At 45.7% G+C, this 23,103-nt stretch overlaps 1 protein-coding gene across 3 annotated transcripts in view; it reads right to left on the bottom strand.

The window, feature by feature from the left end:
• The window catches only part of FYN (FYN proto-oncogene, Src family tyrosine kinase), a 276,468-nt gene that overhangs the window by 71,196 nt on the left and 182,169 nt on the right, over window positions 1-23,103 (bottom strand). For all 3 annotated transcript variants that reach the window (XM_063443505.1, XM_063443507.1, XM_063443506.1), the window contains one exon: window positions 1,376-1,627. In XM_063443505.1, the coding sequence (XP_063299575.1) occupies window positions 1,376-1,622 (247 nt within the window). In that variant the 5' untranslated portion in view covers window positions 1,623-1,627. The remainder of the gene's footprint in view (window positions 1-1,375; window positions 1,628-23,103) is intronic.

Raw genomic sequence — 23,103 nt, 5'->3', positions numbered from 1 at the left:
GCATCTGTTAGCAGGGTTTGTTATAAATGCGATTAGATGCATTTATAGACATTTATTTTTGATGTGCATATTCACAAAGAGGTTCTCTTTTTGTTTCATTATCCTCCGGCACATACTAGATTCTGTTGTATTTTGGTTACTTCTAAAAAATTTTTTAAAAAATAAATAAATAAATAAAAAAGGTTGTGTGGGCAGGCAATGCCAAAGGGGCATTCATGAAGTCTTATATCCTGTTTTGCTCATCAACATATTTTAAAGGGACACTATAGTCGCCATAACAACTACAGCTTATTGAATTTGTTCTGGTGAGTAGAATCATTACCTTCAGGCTTTTTGCTGTAAACACTGTCTTTTTACAGAGAAAATGTAGTGTTTACATTACAGCCTAGTGATAACTTCACTGGCCACTCCACAGATGGATGTTAGAGATCCTTCCTGGGTCATGGCTGCCTAAAATGCATCCAACCATTCAGTGTCTCCTCCCTCTGCATGCAGACACTGAGCTTTCCTCATAGAGCTTCATTGATTTAATTCATCTCTATGAGGAGATTCTGATTGGCCAGGGCTGTGTTTGAATGATGCTGACTCTGCCCCGATCTACCTCCTTGTCAGTCTCAGCCAATCCTATGGAGAAGCACTGTGATTGGATGAGGCTACCACTTCTGATGATGTCAGCAGACTGCTTGTTTTTCTGAGGCAGACAGGGCAGAGCCAGCAGCTTCAGGCTTGAATACAGTAAGATTTGTACTATATTTATGGAGGCATGAGGGATCCAGGGGGGCTAGATGGTGGTTTTAACATGGTGGTTTTATACATGTTTGTGTTCCTCACCCTATGGTGACCCTTTAAATTCTCCCCAAGTCTAAAGAGTAATTGAGAAATGAACCTAGAAATGCATTAGCTATGAGTGACTGATTATATCAAGGAAAGGTCAAAATGATTATCTAGATAGATGATTGCTCTATCTGTCATGCAAAGGAAATTTCTCTGGTATTTGGGACTACCCCTGAGGAACGAGTTATCTCTTACATGGCACAAACAAGAGAAAATAATTTGACTGGTCTATTAAAACCCAACCTTGTTTTCTATTCTACGTGAACACAACAATGGGAAATTCTACCCTGCAAAACAGAACACACTGCATGTGTGTTTAATAGACAAGTACCAAGACCACTGCATGGAAATTGACATTAGGACAAGCCACTGAGTTACAAATCCTATTGAGCGACATTTATAATTATAACTTATTTAAATTTTTTTTTTTTTTTGCATCTTCCATTGATTTCTCCATTGCAACTGCAAGACCGATGTACGAGCATAACAAAGATACTCCTATGGAAAATTAAATGAATTATAATGTATTGATCTCTCTTACCTGTACCACCCCTGGTGCGCAAGGTGCCTGTGTGAGCTGAGGAGTTCACCCCTCCAAAGACTGTAAGTCCCTGCCCAGCAGAGCCATGGAAATTGTTATAATTTGGAATTGTGGTCACAGTGAAGTTGGGATAGTGCTGCGGGGTGGGATCAGTCCCATAGCGGTATCCTAAACTCTGAGTTAAACTGTTGTCCCTCTCATCTGTCAGTTTGGTTGCTTCTTTGTCCTTGCATTGCACACAGCCCATTATTCCTGAAAAGAAAATAAGAACACAATTTAAGAATTCAATAATAACAAACTTAGAAAAATTGTTAAGAAATATTTTTTTTTTCCAGCTCAAATATTTTTAGATAAATATTGAAAACTAGTTGTCAGAGTTCAACACTCTAAACAAACAACGACAAGAGCCAGAATCTTCTCCTAATTAAAGAACTGGTCGAAAGGATAAAGATGCTGGGAATTAAACATTTAATTTTCATTATGAATAATGTAACATCATGATTAACCTGGAAGCTTGGAAAAACGGTTCTTTAGTTACCATTATTATTACTAATAAGGGGTTCTATAACAAATAAGTATTGATAAGTCTATTTAATTTTACCAAAGTAAAATATGTGAATTGTTTAGTTTGTGTATACTGTGTTATAAATGCATTTGTTTATCTAGACCAGCATTTCCCAGGATTCTGCAAAACACCAATTGGGGTTTCGCCAAAAGTTTAAAAAATAAAATGGCCGCGGGCGGCGAGGGAGCAATGAGCAGTGATCTCCCTGCTCAGCTCCCTCGCCTGCACAGCAGTAATGCTGGAACCGGAATATGACGTCACTCCGGTTCCGGCATTATATGAGAGGCGTGCAAGGGAGCTGAGCAGGGAGATAACTGCTCCCTCTCCTCCCGTGTGTATGTCAGTGTGTGTGTATCTGAGTGTGTCATTGTGTGTATGTGCCAGTGTGTATCTGTGGGTGCAAGTGTGTATATGTCACTGTGTGTATCTGAGTGTGTGTGTATTTGTGAGTCAAGATGTGTGTATATGAGTGTGTCAAGGTGTGTGTCAGTGTGTATCTGTGTGCCAATATGTGCCAGTGTGTATCTGTGTGTTGGATACACACACACACACACAGATACACACTGACACAGAGATACACACACTGGGGCATACAAAGACAGATATACCCACCTTGACACACACCGGCACATACAAATACAGATACACACACTTTGAAACATAGATACACACACCTTGACACACAGATACATACACACACATATACACACTGTGTGTCAAGGTGTGTGTAACTGTGTCAATGTATGTATCTGTGTGCCACTATCTGCCAGTGTGTGTGTGTGTGTGTGTGTGTGTGTGTATCTGTGTGTCAGATTCATACACACTGGCACATACAAACACAGATACACACACCTTGATACACAGACACATACAAACACAGATACACACACCTTAATACACAGACACATACAAACACAGATACACACACTGGCACATACAAACACAGATACACACACTTTGAAATATAGATACACACACCTTGACACACAGATACATACACACACACAAATACACACTGGGTTCCATGATGTTGATATACTATGTCAAAGGTTTTCACAGGGAAAAATTAATTGGGAACCCCTGATCTAGACAACTATACTAACGTTTCAGAAGCACAGGCTGTTTACACATATGTATATTCAAGAGAGAGTATGTGTGTGTGTGTGTGTGTGTGTGTGTAAGACACCTGACTTTCAACTTTGACCTTTCACTTTTCCCCCAGAGAAACAAATTAGACACTGTACAATTAATACATCTTTTATAATGCTAGAAAAATATTGCAATATCAAGAGTGTCATTATCAGTTTACCAAATGCTCCATTTCAATTTTGCAGCAGCAATATACCACAATACAGTATCCCTATGACAACTGGGCTCAGTACGGAACCCATAGAAAATACCCTGTCTATGGCAATGACATTACTGGAATAGCTAACGTCTCATGTCTACAGACGGTTGGAGTTGGAAATATCATAAAATGGCCAAACATAATGGGCATCCATCACATTAGTGCTTTAATGTATGTGTCTAATAAAATACTAATTTTGTCTAGACTGTTCCTTTAAGACTTGCTGTATCAGCAACATTCCAAATTATGTCGATCATATGCCCAAAGAATGCCCTATACATTGTCTACCACATCAAGAGACATCTGATTAATGTGTGGTCCACTGCTGTGCGAGCCAACTGAACACTGCATGCTCTAAAGGCCTCTGCTGACAGAGAGTGGGAGGCCGGTTGTAAAATCATTGCTGGTATTGATTAGTGTACATTTACAAGGATGGGTTTATTGCTTTTTTAGAGTCTGTTAATGTATCGTCGAATACAGTTCAATACTGTAACATGTAGACTGGAAGGAAAAGCACAAACATACCCACACTTGATTCTTTTATGCTATTATTTGAACATTTTTAGTAAGCAACATATCTACAGTGCATATTCAGCAACCCAAACAAGCCACTGATTACTGTTGTAGATCTATATGAGTGCTTCAACGTCTGATGTGCTACAATACTGAATTAATAAACTCTGCCCTACCCCTCAGTTTATCACCCATTTAAAAAAAAATGTCAATCTTTGCTTTGATTCAGGGCATTTTCCTAAAAAGATAGAAAGACAGATCCCAAATACAACTGAGGAAGCCTCTTTATGAGGGGAAATGTGTCTTCAAGGACTATGAACTATATTGGACTTACATCTAATTCCCCAAACTTAGGCTTTTTATTTGTGATACCGGAGAAACTGACGGAAGCCAAGCACAGAGAGATGGACACAGGTTTCTTCAGGAAGGAAGAGATTCTTTATTGGATCACCGATCGGGACTCAGAGGGACTAGCGTCACCAAAATACAGCAAAGTCTGAGTACTGAATACATAGAGTACATTCCTTATATAGCACTGTAGCTCCTCCCACAATTAACTACACCCACACATACCCTTAACCTATTTAATGAATAGAGTCTAAACTCATCCATCCGGTCTAACCACGTGGCTCATCTGATACAAAGGAGAGGGACGCGTAATTCCAGTTCTTACATTCCTGCACCTGGTCAGTACAGTGATGACAGTATCTTAGCTACGTGTTATTAACTAACTGATACTACAAACACATATACATACATATGCCTTGTGGCAATCTTAGCCTGCTAAACTTGTATTTTACTGGAATTACATCACATTCCCCCCTTTGATGCCTCTGATATTTCACAATTACTTGAGGCATCACTTAACCTTGGTTTGCATATACCTCAGGTTACCATGAACCAGACCAGACTTATCTTATGATGTGAATCTTCAACATTCATCTTCTTGCATTGGTTCTCCCTGATCTAGAGCCTTATACTTATATATCGCCATTATCTGTGCAGCAGCCTTCCTCTCTGCTATACTTCCTATCAGGCTTTGCACAGACCTAACTACTAAGGGTATAAGACACGGTAGGAGTAGACACAACAGTAAAATCAGTAGGACTCCACCTACCACTGCCTTAAGCCCTCCAAACCACTCATACCAGCTACCAAACCAACTACTTGGATTGTACCCTTTCCATACCTGAGTAGGCACATGCGCTAGTTTAACCATATGGCTAGTAAGCTCAGCTATTGCTTGCCCTTCGTCATCTATTTGAAGACAGCAATTACTTAGGTTAAACTTCCCACATACACCTCCCTCTACTGCCAAAAGGTAATCCAAGGCTAATCTATTTTGGTAGACTGCTGTCCTCATCCTGGTGTTATGCTTCGCTAGAAGATTGAGCGCTTGTGATGTTTCATTAGTGATAATCTCAACCACCGCCTGTAACCTTATAATACGGTTGAGCATATAAATAGGGGTTCTATAACCAAAGGTACCATCCTCAGCCCACGTGGCTGGCCCATAGTAATCTATAATACGCTGGGGAGGCCATTCATCATCTTCCCAGGCGCCTATCTCTATGGGTCCCCTTTTCTTCCTATGATTCACATCATACACTTTAACACCTAAAGTCTCACCTGTTTCAATCGGTAACAAGAAGAAGGATGGTTTGAGCATACCCAACACACATGCCCCTTCCCAGTCCTGTGGCAGCTCCGAATAGGCTTTCTTACCACAGATCCAGTACAAATTTGCTGGGGCTCTCCAGGTAGATGTGATGGATAGATCAAACCACACGTCCTTTAAATTGGCATATCTAGCAAACGGGTTAGATGGTTCTGAGACATTTGAAGCCGACCACCAAGTTGTATTCTTTGTATCATCATCATAAGCTTTTTGCCCTAGACAAGTTAATTCTCCTACAGAAGTATTATACATTATTCCTTTCCTTGCTATGCAAACATAACCTATGATGGAGGTCTTTAATCTCCACTCAGATTTACCTCTAACACTCATCTGATAATCGGCTTGTGAAGATATTAATTGTTGAACTGTCTCAGAACCGGACATTACCTCCTTTGCTTCCTAAGGCCATTGGTCTCCCATGTTAGTACCTCCACACACATAGCAGTTGGTAACATTAAGACTACCGGCAATACTTTCAGCTAAATCGATGAACAGGTTTTTAGCATTATGGGGGATCTTATTATCTATACTCATCTCTTCGTAAAAGGAATGGTATACTTGATGAGTCTGGGAGGATACCGTATCAGTCTCTATCCCTATAAATAATATTGTCCCAGGGTCTAAACCCGTCCCGTATATTTGAAACCCAAATAAATTACCATATTTATCTAAGAACTTGTCGGGGTTATTTATAAGAATATGGACTGGATTGCATTCCATAGACTTACAGTATGGATTGGTAGGCAACTTAGTCACTATCATGTCTTTGTCTACTGTCTGTCCCCAAGTTGCCCACCCCACACAAGACCAATATGGGCAAAAGTTATAATCTCTATTTGGGCATCTAGGACTTACATATTTATTTTTGCTACTGGGACAAATATATTTATCGTTAGACCCATACGTCCTCTCCCATCTAAGATCCCCACATACATTCCACGGCTTTCTACCACTCGATATCGCTTTACACGCATCAAATAGCAGAACACCCGAAGAATGTACGGATTCTAACACCGTTTTATTAATTAGGGTCCCCTGAGGATCTCCATTCCTGAGAGTCAACCAAATTGTACGAGGCTGATACTCCGGACTGAAGCACTTAGGTTCTCCTACTCCTAAATGGCACACACTATAATCTATATTTAAGTATCTACATCTCGATACATCTCCTTTACATTCGTATTGTGAATGCCAAATTAGGGTTTGGGAAATATGGTTACCTGTTCTCGTAGTCTTAATGCATACCTCACAGCTAGGAGTGTCGGTACCTCTACCTTCCTGAATATAAAAACACATATAAATAAACACTATCAAAAGCACATCTTTCGCCGTCATCCTCAGTCTTCGTCCGTGCGATGGCGCCTCAGCTTCCAGGATGTGAGGGGCTGCAGGGAATGGAGTTCTGCTCATCTTCACAGGTGTCCCTTCGAGACTTTCCTGGCTTATACACTATGTGATGGTAAGCGGACAGGCTTTATTATGGCCTTCTCACTCACACCTGTAACAATAAAATTTGTAATCCACAATAATTCCTCGTTACTCCGACTGAGTAGTGCGTTTCAACCGGATCTTGCAGGGATTCTCTGGATCTGCTGTAATTTGCCAAGAATCGACTGCTGCTGGTTTAACCCTGGAGTGATGTATCCACGGAGTCACTTCTGCTACTTTTATCGCTGTAGGGGTAGACAAAAGAACAACATAAGGACCTCTCCACTTGGGCCCTAACGGTACATTATTCCACTCTTTAATCCACACTTGATCTCCTGGATGATAACTATGAACAGGGGGATAAATATTCACAGGTAATCTATCTTGTACCCATTTCTGTACCTCCTCCATAGTCTTACCCAACTCTACAACCTGCTGCCGGGTAATTCCTTCTCCCAACTGACTCAAGTCCCCCCTTAAGTTACCAAGTACGGGAGGTGGTCGCCCATACATGATTTCAAAAGGAGAGAGGCCCATCCTTCTGGTAGGGGTACTGCGGATTCGCAATAAAGCTATGGGTAAGAGAACGTTCCACTTAAGTTGGGTTTCCTGACACATTTTAGCCAACTGGTTCTTTATAGTTCTATTCATTCTCTCTACCTTACCAGAACTCTGGGGTCTATATGCAGTATGAAGCCTCCACTTTATACCAAGCATATGAGTCAGTTGTTGTAGGCACTGGTGAACAAAAGCTGGACCATTGTCCGATCCTATAGAACAGGGTAGTCCATATCGGGGTATTATTTCTCGTAGCAGGAATCTCACAACTTCTCCTGCTTTCTCTGTACGAGTAGGACATGCTTCTACCCAGCCTGAATAGGTGCACACAATTACCAGCAGGTAACGATGTCCACCCGATTTAGGCATCACTGTAAAGTCTATTTGTAGATCGGACATGGGGAGTCCCCCCATAAACTGAACTCCTGGTGGCTTTACTGGTCCTTGTCTTGCATTATTCTTAGCACACGTTACACATCTGCGTACAATGGCCTGAGTCAAGTTGGACAATCTTGGTATGTAGAAATGTTTTCTAAGAGATTCTTCAGTACTGTCTCTCCCAGAATGTGTCCCGTTGTGATAATTTTGGACAATTTCTACCGCTAGCGATGCTGGTATAACTATTCTTCCATCTTCTAGCTGATACCACTTGTTCTCCAGATACTTTCCCGGTTCAGTCTTTAACCACTCCTCTTCTTGAGCTGTATAAACTGGAGTCCATTGGGACAGTGGAGTTGGTATAAGAGCAGCTATATGCCCTACATACTCCTGTCTTCCTGATTCAGCAGCACGCTTAGCTGCACTATCTGCCATCCGATTTCCCTTGGTTACATCACCATCTCCTCTCAGATGCGCTCGACAATGTATGATACCGACTTCTTTCGGCTCCCACACTGCTTCCAATAGTTGTAGGATTTCAGCTGCGTACTTGATTTCTTTGCCTTCTGAATTCAGTAGTCCTCTTTCTTTATACAAAGCTCCGTGGGCATGAGTGGTTAAAAACGCATACTTAGAGTCCGTATAGATATTTACTCTTAAACCTTCAGCCAATTGTAACGCTCGTGTTAGTGCTATTAATTCTGCCTTTTGTGCTGATGTTCCTTTCGCCAGTGGCCGAGCTTCTATCACCTTGTCTATTGTTGTCACTGCATATCCTGCATAGCGGATCCCTTCTTTCACATAACTACTGCCGTCGGTGTAATATTGAACATCGGGGTTCTGGATGGGAAAATCACGAAGATCTGGTCTACTTGAGAATACTTCATCCATTACTTCCAAACAATCATGTTGACTTTCAGTAGGTTGTGGCAAAAGGGTAGCTGGATTTAAGGTGTTTACAGTCTCTAAATGCACTCTTGGGTTTTCACACAACATTGCTTGATACTTGGTCATACGGCTATTACTAAACCAATGATTTCCTTTGTAATCCAACAACGTCTGTACTGCATGTGGGACTCGTACATAAAGTTCTTGACCCAGAGTGAGTTTATCGGCTTCAGCTACTAGCAGGGCGGCTGCAGCTACGGCTCTTAGACAAGGTGGAAGTCCGCTGGCCACTGCATCCAGTTGCTTAGACATGTAGGCAACAGGTCTTTGCCATGATCCCAAGTACTGTGTCAATACTCCCACAGCCATTCTTCTTTGCTCGTGTACATATAAGTAGAATGGTCGTGTGTGATCAGGTAGACCTAATGCTGGGGCACTCATCAAAGCCTTCTTCACATCTTCAAATGCCGTTTGCTGTTCTTGGGTCCATAAGAAGGGGTCGTGCTCTGTACCTTTGATGGCTGCGTACAGAGGTTTTGCCAGTATCGCATAGCTGGGAATCCATATCCTACAGAAGCCTGCTGCCCCCAAGAATTCTCGCACTTGTCTTCTATTCTTGGGTATTGGTATTTGGCAGACAGCTTCTTTTCTCTCTGGCCCCATAATTCTTTGACCTTCAGAGATATGGAATCCTAGATACTTGACAGTTGGCAAACACAACTGAGCCTTCTTTCTAGACACCTTGTATCCTGCCTTCCAGAGAATGTGTAGTAGATCGTGCGTTGCTTGCTGACAGATTTCTTTTGTAACTGCTGCTATCAACAAGTCATCTACATATTGTAACAATACACACTCTCCTGGGATGGACTCGAAATCCAATAGATCTTGACTTAGGGCTGAACCAAATAGGGTAGGTGAATTTTTAAACCCTTGGGGCAGTCTTGTCCAAGTCATTTGGCGTTTTGAGCCCGTTACAGCGTTCTCCCATTGGAAAGCGAAAATACATTGACTTTCTGCGGCAATTCGGAGGCAAAAGAAGGCATCTTTGAGATCTAAGACTGTGAAGTAAGTAGCCCCGCCCGGAATTAAAGCAAGCAGGTTATATGGATTGGGTACAACTGGATGTATGCTAACAACCGCATCATTGACTGCTCTTAAGTCCTGCACAGGTCGATACTCATCTGTGCCGGGCTTTTGAACAGGCAGCAATGGGGTGTTCCAGGGGGAAGTACAGAATTTTAGGATACCATACCGTATGAACTTATCCAGATAGGATTGGATGTTCTTCTTAGCCTTCTGCGGAATGTGATATTGTCTTAGGCTCACTGGATAAACCCCATGTTTCAGTTCAATTTTTATTGGTGGAATATTGCGGGCCAGTCCTGGTGGGTTGTTCTCTGCCCAAACTCCTGGTATGTTAAACAATGTCTCATCACTCCTAGGGTTTTGGCTAGTCAACACTGTATAAAGTCGCCACTCTTCTTCCTTTGGTACGGATAAAGTCATAATACCTGAAGGTCCATTAAACTTTAAAGATGTTGTTCCATCTGGTAGGAACGTAATCTGCGCTTGTAATTTGGATAGCATATCACGTCCCAGCAATTGGACTGGACATTCAGGCATATAAAGGAATTGGTGTTTTACTACGTGGCCTCCCAATGTACAGAGTCGACTTTTAAGAACCGGTCTTTCAGCACTTCTTCCAGTTGCTCCTATCACAGTAATAGTCCTTCCAGATGGAGGAGCAACCAGATTAGTCACCACTGAATGTTCAGCACCAGTGTCGATCATGAACGCACTCCTTTTCCCCCCTATTGATACATCGACCATAGGCTCCGCTCGACCAAGGGGGATGGAGCCCGGTCGGTATCAATAGTCCTCCATGACCGTGTCAGCCAATCCTACAAAGTCCCTACCTTCTCTATCGCGAGACCTTTGCGCTGCTGGAATATACCTGTCTTCCCTAACACTTCCTCTGTTCCCATTACTCCCTCTATAACCATTACTCCCTCCGGGACCTCCTCTACCTCTCGCTCTACCTCTAAAGTTTCCGTAGCCTGCCCTGGGTTGGTCTCTCTCGTACTGCTCTCTTTGCGGACATTCGTTCCTCCAATGCCCTTCTTCCTTGCAATACGCACACTGATCCCTACTCAAAGGCTCCCTACTCCATCTATTATTGCCTCTATCTGGGCCCCGTTTATCTATGCCTGCGATCGCTACCGCTAGCATATCAGCCTTTTTACGCATCTTGCGCTCCTCCTCTTTCTTGCTTTCTGTTTCCCTATTCATATAGACCTTATTAGCTACCTCCATTAGTTGGGAGATTGACATACCTGCAAACCCTTCTAACTTTTGTAGCTTGCGCTTAATATCTCCGTAAGCTTGGCTGACAAAGGCGGAGTTAACCATTCGGGAATTGTCTGCGTCTTCCGGATTAAAGGGGGTGTACAAGCGGTATGCCTCCAATAATCGGTCATAAAAGACACTGGGCGCTTCATCGCTTTTCTGGATCACCTCAACTGTCTTCGACATGTTAATGGCTTTCTTTCCTCCGGCTTTCATGCCAGCAATTATAGCGTCTCTATAGGCTCTGAGTTGAACCATATCAGCACCATTTACGTTCCAATCGGGATCGGTGTTGGGATAGTGTGTCGCGGCCCATGCTGCTGGATTGGCTTGGTTCAAAGCACGGGCTCTATCCTCTAATGCTTTAATGGCTGCTTGATTTATTCTTGTCCTTTCCTCATTGTTAAATAAAGTCATTAGTAACTGCTGGCAATCAGCCCATGTCGGATTATGCGTCTGTACTATTGAGGTGAACAGATCAGTCATAGCTTGTGGTTTCTCAGTATACGAGGAATTATGGGTCTTCCAGTTTAAAAGGTCGGTAGTGGTGAAAGGGACATATACGAAGACAGGGTCAGCGTGTGCCATTTGACCTGCGGCATCGATATAAGCTGACCCGGGATTTAAGCGAAGAGGCATCTGATAGTGCTTTAATTGTTGGGCACCAGTCAACTGTCGGGTTTGGATGGGGCTACGTAGGGAAGCGTCAGTCATGGGTTCCGGTCGGGGAGAGATAGGGTATGGGGATGTGGGAGGTCGGTTTTGGGAAAAGGTCGTAAATAAAACACTTCGAGCCGAGCTAGATGAAGCTTGACCGGAAGTCTGAAGTGGCGCCAAATCAGGATATTCGTTTCTAATGGGGGTGGGTTCTGGTTCCGGAAGGGGAGATTTAGTACGAGGGGGGGTGGATCCTGTACTGGAGGAGGAAGCGGAAGTGGATGAGGGTAATGAGGGGAGGGGTGCAGGACTTCCTGCGTTTGCGTCACTTCTTCTTACCGGAAAGTAAGGGGGCGGCAAAGGGATCTCGGACTCAGGGGGCGTGTCCAAAATGGGCCTAACACCAGTCCTAGTGGACGAACAAGTCCTAGCTACCATGAGGCGACACTGCTCCTCGTGGCATGTCCGGAGCCATTTTGGCGAGTCATTTACGGCCTGTCTCCAACAATCAATATAAGGAAACTGGCCGTAAAGTTCAGGCCTACCTGATACAGCCACGTGTAAGCGCTGTACCAGAGTTGGATCCAAACTGCCACGTGGCGGCCATGCCGCAACCAAAGTAGGCCACTCCCTAGTACACAAAGTGACCAAACGTACAGGAGACATCTTTACCCCAAAATCACAAACTTTGAATCCCTTTTTAAAATTCTTAACCATACATCCTAAGGGATCCGGAATCGTTGACTGCGACGCACCCATACTTAACAATGGAACGTCGTCGACAACGAATACTATACACGCGTACTATTCAACAGTCACACCCGTTTCCTCTGGCAACAGCACCACGTGGTACGGTTACCAAGTGAAACGTACACAATAACAATAAACACTCAGGGAATTCCCGTACACACACAGCTGCTACACCAGTCACTATATAATCAATATTATGCCCTTTGGCGTAACTACACAGTCACCCACGCTATAATTCTCTATATACGAATTACCCGTCTATAACACACCCAGTAACATCGTCTTTTACAAATAGCGGTTACAGTACGGTTAGCATAGGTCAAAGCACAAGTTAAGGTCACAATACAATTATTAGTGGTTATGGTGTTAAACATGCAATGGACGACAATGATTAGTACTTATTATATAATGTCAGTAAATATACAGGGTTATGGTACCGTGCACTATAATACAGCAACACACTATTAACACTCTCGCTAGACGGCTGAGCTCGCGCTATCTAACAAGATATACACTTTACTAAAACAATCGTTAACACATTTACAATTCCCAACTAAACTATTGGCCAGTACCTTGAATGGACTACCTAAAACTATATACACCCGTTTTGGTTAGCCACACTGCCCAATCACCACATATATAGCGAGCTAGAGAACCGAATTTACACAGGCGCCTCTTAGTCGCACTATCAAAAGTCTAGTGGGTTCCAAATTTACACGCCTTCCCACTTAGCCCAGATAGGATGAGAACTAGCGAACCGAATTTACACAGGCGCCGCTTAGTCTCCCGGTCCCTCCGACCTAGCGAACGTAATATACACCCTAGAACGCTAGTCTAGACAAGACACCGGTGTCCGGCTAGGGCTATCTTACACCAGGACCCCGCCTGACTAACCAAATCAAACGGTCTGACTAAAGAGCGTTCGATCGAGCGGTGCGCCTTCGCTCCTTCCCTCCGACAGAGGGGGCAGATACAGATTCAAAAACCCCTTTGGGCCTACCGCACAATCGGTATACCCCTAGCGGGTCCTGCCGTCTAAAACAGCAGTTATCTTACCTCCTCGTTCCTGAACCTGAGTTCACACTCATCGACGGGGACACCCCAGCACTTCTCACGTAGAGGCCGATGATCTCCTGGACAACAGACCAGTGGCGCCGAGACGAAGGGAGGTCCACGCAGAAGTTCAGGGGTGCAGCCGTAGAGAACGTGGGCAAAGATAGACCGTCTCACGCCTCTGCCTCTCAGCTACCGTTGAACGATGAGCTTCCCGGCCAACGCACCAAATGATACCGGAGAAACTGACGGAAGCCAAGCACAGAGAGATGGACACAGGTTTCTTCAGGAAGGAAGAGATTCTTTATTGGATCACCGATCGGGACTCAGAGGGACTAGCGTCACCAAAATACAGCAAAGTCTGAGTACTGAATACATAGAGTACATTCCTTATATAGCACTGTAGCTCCTCCCACAATTAACTACACCCACACATACCCTTAACCTATTTAATGAATAGAGTCTAAACTCATCCATCCGGTCTAACCACGTGGCTCATCTGATACAAAGGAGAGGGACGCGTAATTCCAGTTCTTACATTCCTGCACCTGGTCAGTACAGTGATGACAGTATCTTAGCTACGTGTTATTAACTAACTGATACTACAAACACATATACATACATATGCCTTGTGGCAATCTTAGCCTGCTAAACTTGTATTTTACTGGAATTACATCACATTTGCACTGTAGTTTTAAAATGTTTTTTTGTATGTGATTTCCGAAGTGTCTCAATAAAGTATTTGCTGCTTTCTTGGTGGAAGATTTGTGGATCCTTATCCTATATTCAGATGGGCATGACTCTAAATTGGACCAATTGAGTGTACTTATTTTTGTTTCACTGGTTCATATTTTAGCTGTATTCTTTTACCCATATAACCACAGGAAACCACACAGAAAACGGCATAGGATCCCCAAAAGTATCCTATTGACTCTTAGTTTGCGAATGTGATATATTTTCCATATTTGCTTCTGTTTTAGCCTACAGACAATATTGCACTATTGCACTATTATTTTTTTTTTAATCTACTATAGGTTACTGTAGTCTAGGTTTAAGAGCTCCACCTATTGTACTTATATCTTGTTATTGTGTGTGTGGGGTAAGGGAATTCCGCACAGGTGTCGAGCATCACTTATTCATTAAATACACCTTGTAACTGTGCACTTTTGATTCTCTAATCTATTTTTATCTGACCAATCGGCTAACAGCAGTTTCACAAAGGTCAATCACAGCAGCAGGCAGCTAAGTGGCAGTTGGTCAGATAAGAGACAGTCTGACCCAAAATAGCTGCTCAGCCAGATGAAAAAGTGAAGTTTTCTCAAAAAAATCAAAATGCATCATTTATAAAACATACACCATTAAAGGGACACTATAGTCACCTGAACAACTACAGCTTAATGTAGTTGTTCTGGTGAGTATAATCATTGCCTTTAGGCATTTTCATGCAAACATTGCCTTTTCAGGCATTGCCTTTTCACCTCCAAGTGGCCTCTCCTCAGATGGCCAGTGAAGGTGCTTCCTGGCTCAGTGCTGCACAGTAAGCAGCACTGCCGTTCAGCGTCCCCACGCTCTCTATGAAGATGCTGAATTTTCCTCATAGAGATGCATTGATTCAATGCATATCTATGAGGAGGTGCTGATTGGCTAAAACGGCGTTTGGCCCTGCCCCCTTGACGATTTCAGTCAATTTAATGCTTTCCCGATGGGAAAGCATTGGATTGGCTAAAAATCTGCAATTCTGATAACGTAACCAAGGGGGATCCGTGCAGCACTGGAATTAAGGTAAGTTTTAATTCCTTTTAAGGGGGGCATGCCACTTAAATGGTGGGTTAAACATTATAGGGTCAGGAATACATGGTTGTGTTCCTGACCCTATAGTGTTCCTTTAAGTTTCATTAAATATAATAAACTTCTTTTTTTTTTTACATTTTATGAAATTGGCTTTCAGGCTGTCATGGAATTAAGGGAATTGTAGTTCTAACACAGCTGGGGATCTACTTTAACCACCTCTGCTCTAGATCATCAATTGTTTTTTTCCCTGCAATACATACAGTACAGATAGTTGTCATCAGAGTTCAGTGATTTGTCATCAGAGATTACAATATAACATAACATAACATACATCAGAGGTTATATTTGGGAAATCACAGGCTAAAGCTTGTGAAAGACCAATGATATTAACTGAGATCTACATTATGATTGGCTAGGAATTATAATACTGCAGGGGAGACTTCAGCTGATAAGCATTCTAAAAAACTTCCATGTCCCTGCCTGGCAGATAGACCTCTCTGATGCTACAATGATAGACAAACCAAACATTTTATTCGGTGCATGGACTTTGCACTAAGACCAAAATCTTTGATATAAACCTCTGTTGCAGTCTCAAATGAACAGAAAACTCCAATTCATGAGTCAATAAGCTAATGAGGTGACTATTAGCCTACCCCCATAACACTGGATCAAACTAACAAATACATTGAAAGTAGTTACGAATCCTTATGACTTGCTAGAAGTCCACCGCAATATAATGTATTAGTGGTATTTAACTTCAGACTGACCCTACAAAGAATATCCCTCGATATCACCAATGTGCAGGAGGTGCCAAACCTCTATAGGCAACATGTTTGGTATATGGTGGAAATGCCAGGATCACCAACCCTATTAGGAGACGTTAAATGGACCCTTACATTGAAAAGGCTTGTTCCCTGTGATCCAGCAGCATACCTGTGGCTAGACTCACTCTCATTTACTCATAGAACCCTTGCGTCTCATCCAGTATTGGCAGCGAAGCACCTTCTCGCTTCTAATTGGAAGAGTAATAAGTGCCCGACAGAGGACCAGCTCCTGAGCAGGTTGCAAGCTATACATTCATATGAGGTAATGTGAGGTAATGTCAGCATTGACTGTGGATCAAAAATCTAAAGTGGACCAAATTTGGGATCCCTGGAGACAACTTGATCCTTGTAGAAAATTACTATGTTCCTATTTATATTCATAGTAGGCATTGATGCCTAATAGGTTAAAAAGAACATATAGTACTTTGCTATGCTGTACCATGAGAACTCTGGAATGTGGTAATTGGGGTTTTTGTCCTTATATGGCTAGGGATTACTCTGACGTCATTATGAGCATATCTATATAGGATAGTGAACAAAGGACCAAGAGGCTAACTAGTAGAGACTAACTCTCCCTTCAGGAGTCCAGCAATTACCACCTGCTTTTGAACATCCATTATCCTGTAACATCCTTTGTTGTTTTATTATCTATCAGTAACTGTAAGAATAAACCTGAAGAAACCGTAAGTCAGTTTAGAATATTGCAATCAACCTAGAAAAACACACAGAAGAAACAAATTTATTACAATCCTTGACCTACGATAAGCCATTGCATCACCACAATTGGTTCCCTCACGGTTATAATGTATAACATATTTGTGTTAATTGATTATTTTATTTTAATCAACCTCACACTGTGCTATTACTGCCAACAATTCCTACACTGTTGATTTTCTTTCTTACTGTTATGTTGTACTTCTCTGCATTGTTTGAATTTTTTTTATCCTGTACTGTACACAAATATAAAAATATTTATTTAAAGAATTAAAAAAAAAAAAAAAAAAGTTTCCACAGGGTCTTTCTACTGCAAAAAATGAACACTAAGAAGGAATTGAAATTTTTTATTAAATGTTTAAATTATTTTTCATTTCAATAATTTTTCTTGGAAATTAACCAAAACTAGATGCTTAAAGCACTTAAATATTTCCAACAATTAACCCTTTACAAAAAAATATTCTCTGACTATATCATAAATAACTATTAACACGGAAATGTATCCGTTGTCAAAGAATAACGCAGCTTCACAAGAAATGAAAAAACATCTAAAGATAACATCTGCAAAGCAAATAATGTATCAAAAATGTATATTCCAACAAGTTGTAATCAGAAATGCAAAGTCTGCTGCCTGAGCATCATGGGAGTTGCACTGTCGAGATTAGTCACCGATTTTAGGAGCTCCAAATTGAACGTGCAAGATCACACGCTTCCTTATGGCACTGGAATCGTCACTCCACATTTTTGTAGCCGTGTAGGAAAATTTCAACTGCTGGATCAGAGACTTGGTTTAGATATGAACCTACAACTGGGTCAAGTCTCCCTAAGTGGGCTAGCAAGGGAGAGAAGTGATATATGTTTCATTAATCCTCTTAAAGTCTGAGGGCAAAAAATGTGGCATTTAGATTAATGTGGAAGTGCCCTTAGTCAGCAAAGACAGCAAGGAGAGAAAGATCTCACTTCTCTTCTGTACTCAACCCCAGGGGATGGAGTAAAGAACACCCACAACAACAGGCAATTAAAACAGGTTTAGGCCCAGAGGAGGCGGGCTGAAAGCTAGCCGGATAGGAGGCATGTGTGGGTGTGGTGGGTGTGGGTGTAAAATGGGTGTGGCATTTAGGTTAAGGGTTTGGGTGGGGCTGTATAAATAACGGACATTTTGTCCCCTTCACCTCAGCCATCTTAAAATAACGGCAAGGTGACAATCTCTCCCCCTGTTTCCTATCATTGTGTTGCTTTTGCTTACCCCACGGCCAGAAGCATGGATATTGACGGAATCCTTGCTGCTCTTCGGGCTGAGGCCCTCCAGGACGGTGGCCGGCACCTGCAGGCCCAGCTGGTAAGGCTGCAGGGTGCCTCCCTGGTAGCTGCTCCCTCTGTCGGCAGCCAGGGTACTCCGCGCCGCCGGGCGCGTCCTCCTACCCGTTATAGCCCCTCGCGGGAGGGTCGGGTGAGGGGTAGGAGCAGGAGCCCCGTTGCCGGCCCGCGCGCCAGGTCCCCCGCGGCCGCGGGCGGCAGCGTGTCAGTGCAGCCTGTCGCCTCCTCCCCGAGGCGGTCTAGAGCTACCCGTGCGGCTGCCGCTTCTCGGGGAGGTGATGGCCATCCCGCGCCGGTTCCTGCTCCTGTGATCTCGCGGGCCTCCAGGAGGTCGTCCGCGAGATCACTTTCCAGCACAACGATGGCGACAACCCGAGCACCTGACAGGCGCTCGGCTCATGGTGGATCCCAGGCGGAGCGCGAGCAAGTGAGGTCGGCGGCCGGCTCTTCTTCAGGAGTGGTGAGTAGGCCGCGAGGCGGCAGGGCAACCAGTAGGGGGTTGGGGGGTTCGGGGGGTCGGGGTATGGAGCCAGGTCCGGCTACTCGTGGGCACAGCCCCCCCCCTTCTCATCCTCCCCGCTCTGTCTCCCCTGGCCCGGCCACTACCACACTCCCATCAGCCTCATCCGTTCAACAGGCACTTCCATCAGCTTCATCCGGCCAGCATGCACTCCCATCATCCTCAGCCGGACAGCATGCACTCCCATCAACCTCATCCGTTCATCCTGCATTCTCATCATCCTCAGCCGCCCATCAAGCTCTTCCAACACTATCTCCTGCCCATCCTACCCCCCTTGGCCCCCTCCCTATGGGTCTGATGCCCTCTGCATCTGCCCCGCCATTACCCACGGTCCATGCTGCCCCCTCTGGGGCTCTTTCTGCCATGCCAGTTTCACACACAGTCTTTACCACTTCTGCGGGTCCCCAGTTACCTGGGTTGGGTGGGCAGGGTTCTTTTTCACCTGTCCTGTCTTCACAGGTCACCCCTGGTCGGCTGACAAGTCGGTTCCCTGATGCTGTGACTGGTGCAGTGCTTCCTGCGGTCGCAGTTCCCTTGGGGCCGTTGCAGCCTGGTGGGCATGGTGAAGTCCCGCTACTACCTGCCAATTCAGCTCCTGCAGGTGAGTACTCCGGTATAACGGGGTCGGGTTTGGGGGGCGCTGGCGCAGGGGAAGTGCAAGAATTGGGTTCTGTACTCCAGGCTATGAAGCAGGTTTTGCTAACCCTTGAGCGGGGTTATCGCCCCGGGGCTTCCCCCCCGGTGGCGTTAGATAACCAACTTCGGGCGGGTTGGGCAGGTTCCGCAGGGTCTGATCCTTCTGCAGTCGCGGCGCCAATGCCCGCTAATATGACACAGGCCCCCATCCCCTCAACCTCGGCGTTACTGCCGGTGACGCCGGAAACTGCAGTGGGCACGGCCGGGGACGCCGCTGCTCTCTCGGGTTTGGGGGTTGCTCCGGCTGCGCACGGTGCGGCGTACATGTGCTGGTCAGGTCCTCTGGGCCTCCATCTCACGCCGGAATTGCGCGCCAAAATAGACAAGGGGGAATTTGTTGAAATTTTTTCTCTCCTCCCTATGGAAGATCTTCCCCGGGTTGACGCTGACGCTAAAGAGTCCGAAAAGGACAAAGAAAAGTTTCGGTACCGGAAGATTCCGAAAACTTTCGGAAACTGGATCCGAGCCTTTTCGATCTTAGCCAGCGTGATAGGTGAGAAGACTCCCGCCAAATGTTCTTCCCTATTCTGCTACCAGGACGTCATATGGACCGCTTGTCGGGTGTTAGGCGGTTTAGGTTGGTGGCGGTATGATGAGCAGTTCCGCCAACGTTTAGCGGTTCGGCCTTCCATGGGCTGGGATCAAATGGACATTGGCTTGTGGTTAGCTATCATGACCCGCCCAGCCTCACATCAAGGAGGCCTGTCGTCCTTTCTTGGGGGGGCCGGCGCGGGTTCTTCAACCGCAGCGTCGGCCGGGCAACGTAAAACAGGCTGCTGTTGGCAATATAACGATGGCCAATGCAAATTCGGGTCTAGTTGTCGCTTCAAGCATGAGTGTTCGGGGTGCGGTGGGTCCCACCCCGCTTCGAAATGCTTCAAACGAGCCAAAACTGGCGACAAAGGGGACTCCGTGGGCGCTAAGAGCGAAGACGCCGGTGGACGTCGACGCGATGCGCCCATGGCTAAATCGTTATAAGAATAAGAAGGCGGCTGCCTTATTGCTGGAGGGATTTGGGCAGGGGTTTTGGATCCCTCACCGGCCTCGGCAGGTCTCCGGTTTTTGCAGAAACCTGAGATCTGTTTCTGAATATCCAGGGGTGGTCAGGGAAAAACTGGCGAAGGAAGTGGCGCTGGGCCGAATGGCGGGCCCATTTCGGGATTCGCCACTCCCCGATCTAAGGGTTTCACCGTTGGGCGTGGTGCCCAAACGGGAACCGGGAAAGTTCCGGCTGATTCATCACCTGTCGCACCCTCATGGGTGCTCGGTAAACGATGACATTGCAGCTGAATTATGCCGCGTTTCCTATGCGTCCTTTGACGCTGCTGTGGGCATAGTCAGGGCCGCTGGCCCCGGGGCACTCATGGCAAAAACTGATATCGAGTCTGCTTTTCGCCTCCTACCAGTTCACCCAGAGTGTCATCATCTCTTGGGATGTGCATTTGAAGGTCATTATTACGTGGATATGTGTCTCCCCATGGGTTGTGCAATATCCTGTTTCTATTTTGAATGCTTCAGCTCTTTTCTAGAATGGGTAGTGAGAATGGAGTCCGGTTACGATTCCCTGCTTCACTACTTAGATGACTTTCTGTGTGTGGGCCCCGCGCATTCCCCGATATGCTCCCAGATCTTACAAGCAGTGTCGGATGTGGCCTGTATGTTCGGCGTGCCGCTGGCACCTGACAAAACGATTGGCCCTTCCACGTGCTTGTGCTTCCTCGGGATCGAGATTGATTCGGTCGTCGGGGAATGTCGGCTTCCGTTGGACAAGTTGGCTGATCTACGTGGGGTGGTCCAGGAGGCGAGCTCCTTGCGGAAGATCACGCTGCAACGACTTCAGTCCTTGTTGGGCAAATTAAACTTTGCCTGTCGGATTATGCCCATGGGTAGAGTATTTAACCGACGCCTGGCGGCTGCCACGTCAGGGATACTGAAGCCGTTCCACTTCGTCCGCCTGACCAAACCGCTCAGGGAGGATTTAGCGGTTTGGGCGGTCTTTCTGGAAGAGTACAATGGTAGGTCTTACTGGCAGCAGCCCGAGGTAGCAAACTCAGAGCTGCACCTGTTTACGGATGCCGCGGGTTCGTCGGGTTTTGGGGCTATCATGGGAAAACAATGGTGCGCAGAACCTTGGCCAAGATCGTGGTTCGACTCGGGCCTGACCAAGAACATGGCGTTCTTGGAGCTTTTTCCCATTGTGGTGGCTCTCCATCTTTGGGGGCCGGAGATCAAGGACAGGCGTGTCGTGTTCCACTGTGACAATTTGGGCGTTGTCCAGGCCATTAATCGGTTGACAGCCTCCTCTCCTCCGGTGGTCAGGCTCCTGCGGAGCTTGGTTCTGCGTTGCCTGTCTTTGAACGTTACATGTCGCGCTGTGCATATTCCCGGTGTAGAGAATACCACGGCTGACGCCCTTTCTCGTTTCCAATGGCAGGTGTTTCGTCAGATCGCGCCCGAAGCAGATACGATGGGCCTTCCCTGTCCCAGAGAGCTATGGTCCCTTGGCCTGAGCGAATAAGGGAATGGATTTGGTCTTCAGTGTCGGATGCTACTTGGGCCCGGTACGGTAAGGCATGGGGTGACTGGGTCGCTCTGGAGCAGGACCAAGGTGGGTTTTCTTCATCTGCGGAGAGGGTTCAGGGGGTTTTACGGTTGCTCTGGTTTTGGGAGGCTAGTGGTTGTTCCCCAGCCACGGTAGCAGGGAAGCTATCGGGTCTGAGCTTCTGGTTCAACCTGACTCGCGTGCCGGATGTGACCAAAGATTTCATGGTCCGGCTCGCTATGCGTGGCTGGCGTAGAGGTCCGCAGCCTCGGGATTCCAGGAGACCGGTTTCTGGCGCACTGCTACTTGGTATCGCGTCGGTCTTATCCAGGGTCTGTTTGTCCGATTTCGAAGCGCGTTTGTTTCGGGTGGCTTTCTCTTTCGCCTTCTTTGGTGCTCTGCGGATTGGGGAACTTGTGAGCCCTAGCAAGCGGATTCCAGGCGGCTTGTTGTTCCATGATGTGTCGGTCGTGGATGATACGGTGCGTTTTTTGGTGCGAAAGTCGAAAACTGACATTTTTGGTAGGGGGGCATGGGTGTCCCTTCGCGCCATTCCCGGCTCGGCTGTCTGTCCCGTCGCAGCTTTTCAATCTTACCTTCTGTGTCGCCCGGATGTTGTAGGCCCATTGTTAATCCATGGGGATGGGTCTTTTCTTTCTCGCTTCCAATTTCTCCGGGTTTTCCGTCTGGCACTCGAACATCTGGGTATTTCGAGCACAGACTTTGGGGGTCACTCTTTTCGGATTGGGGCCGCTACGGAAGCCTCTCGTTTAGGTTTCTCGGACCAGGCCATTCAAAGGATTGGTAGATGGGAATCGGGGAGGTTTCGGTCCTATGTTCAGCCCACTCGGTTGATCGGTATTCCCCTTGTGTTTTCTCCACAGGGCCCGGCCGACGGATCGGGATAATCGGTCATTCCTACATCTACTGGGCCCACCTGCGGGCTGGGGTTCGCCCGGGTGGGACAAGGCTTGGAATACCTCGGGAGCTGGCGGAGGTCCGGTGGTTCGGGTTCCGGGGCATGAAATGGGGTCAGCTGTTGCCTGAGGTCGTGCAGTTATCCACGTTATTAGGAATCCCGGATATCTTGGTGGTGCATCTGGGAGGGAACGATTTAGGTTCGCTGCCCGCGTGGGGCTTAGGGGAGCTGATCAGGCGAGAC

This window comes from Pelobates fuscus, chromosome 2, assembly GCF_036172605.1.
Source record: "Pelobates fuscus isolate aPelFus1 chromosome 2, aPelFus1.pri, whole genome shotgun sequence".
Lineage (NCBI taxonomy): Eukaryota > Metazoa > Chordata > Amphibia > Anura > Pelobatidae > Pelobates > Pelobates fuscus.
Note: the sequence above shows the minus strand (reverse complement) of the source record. Positions and strands in the feature narration are given on the sequence as shown.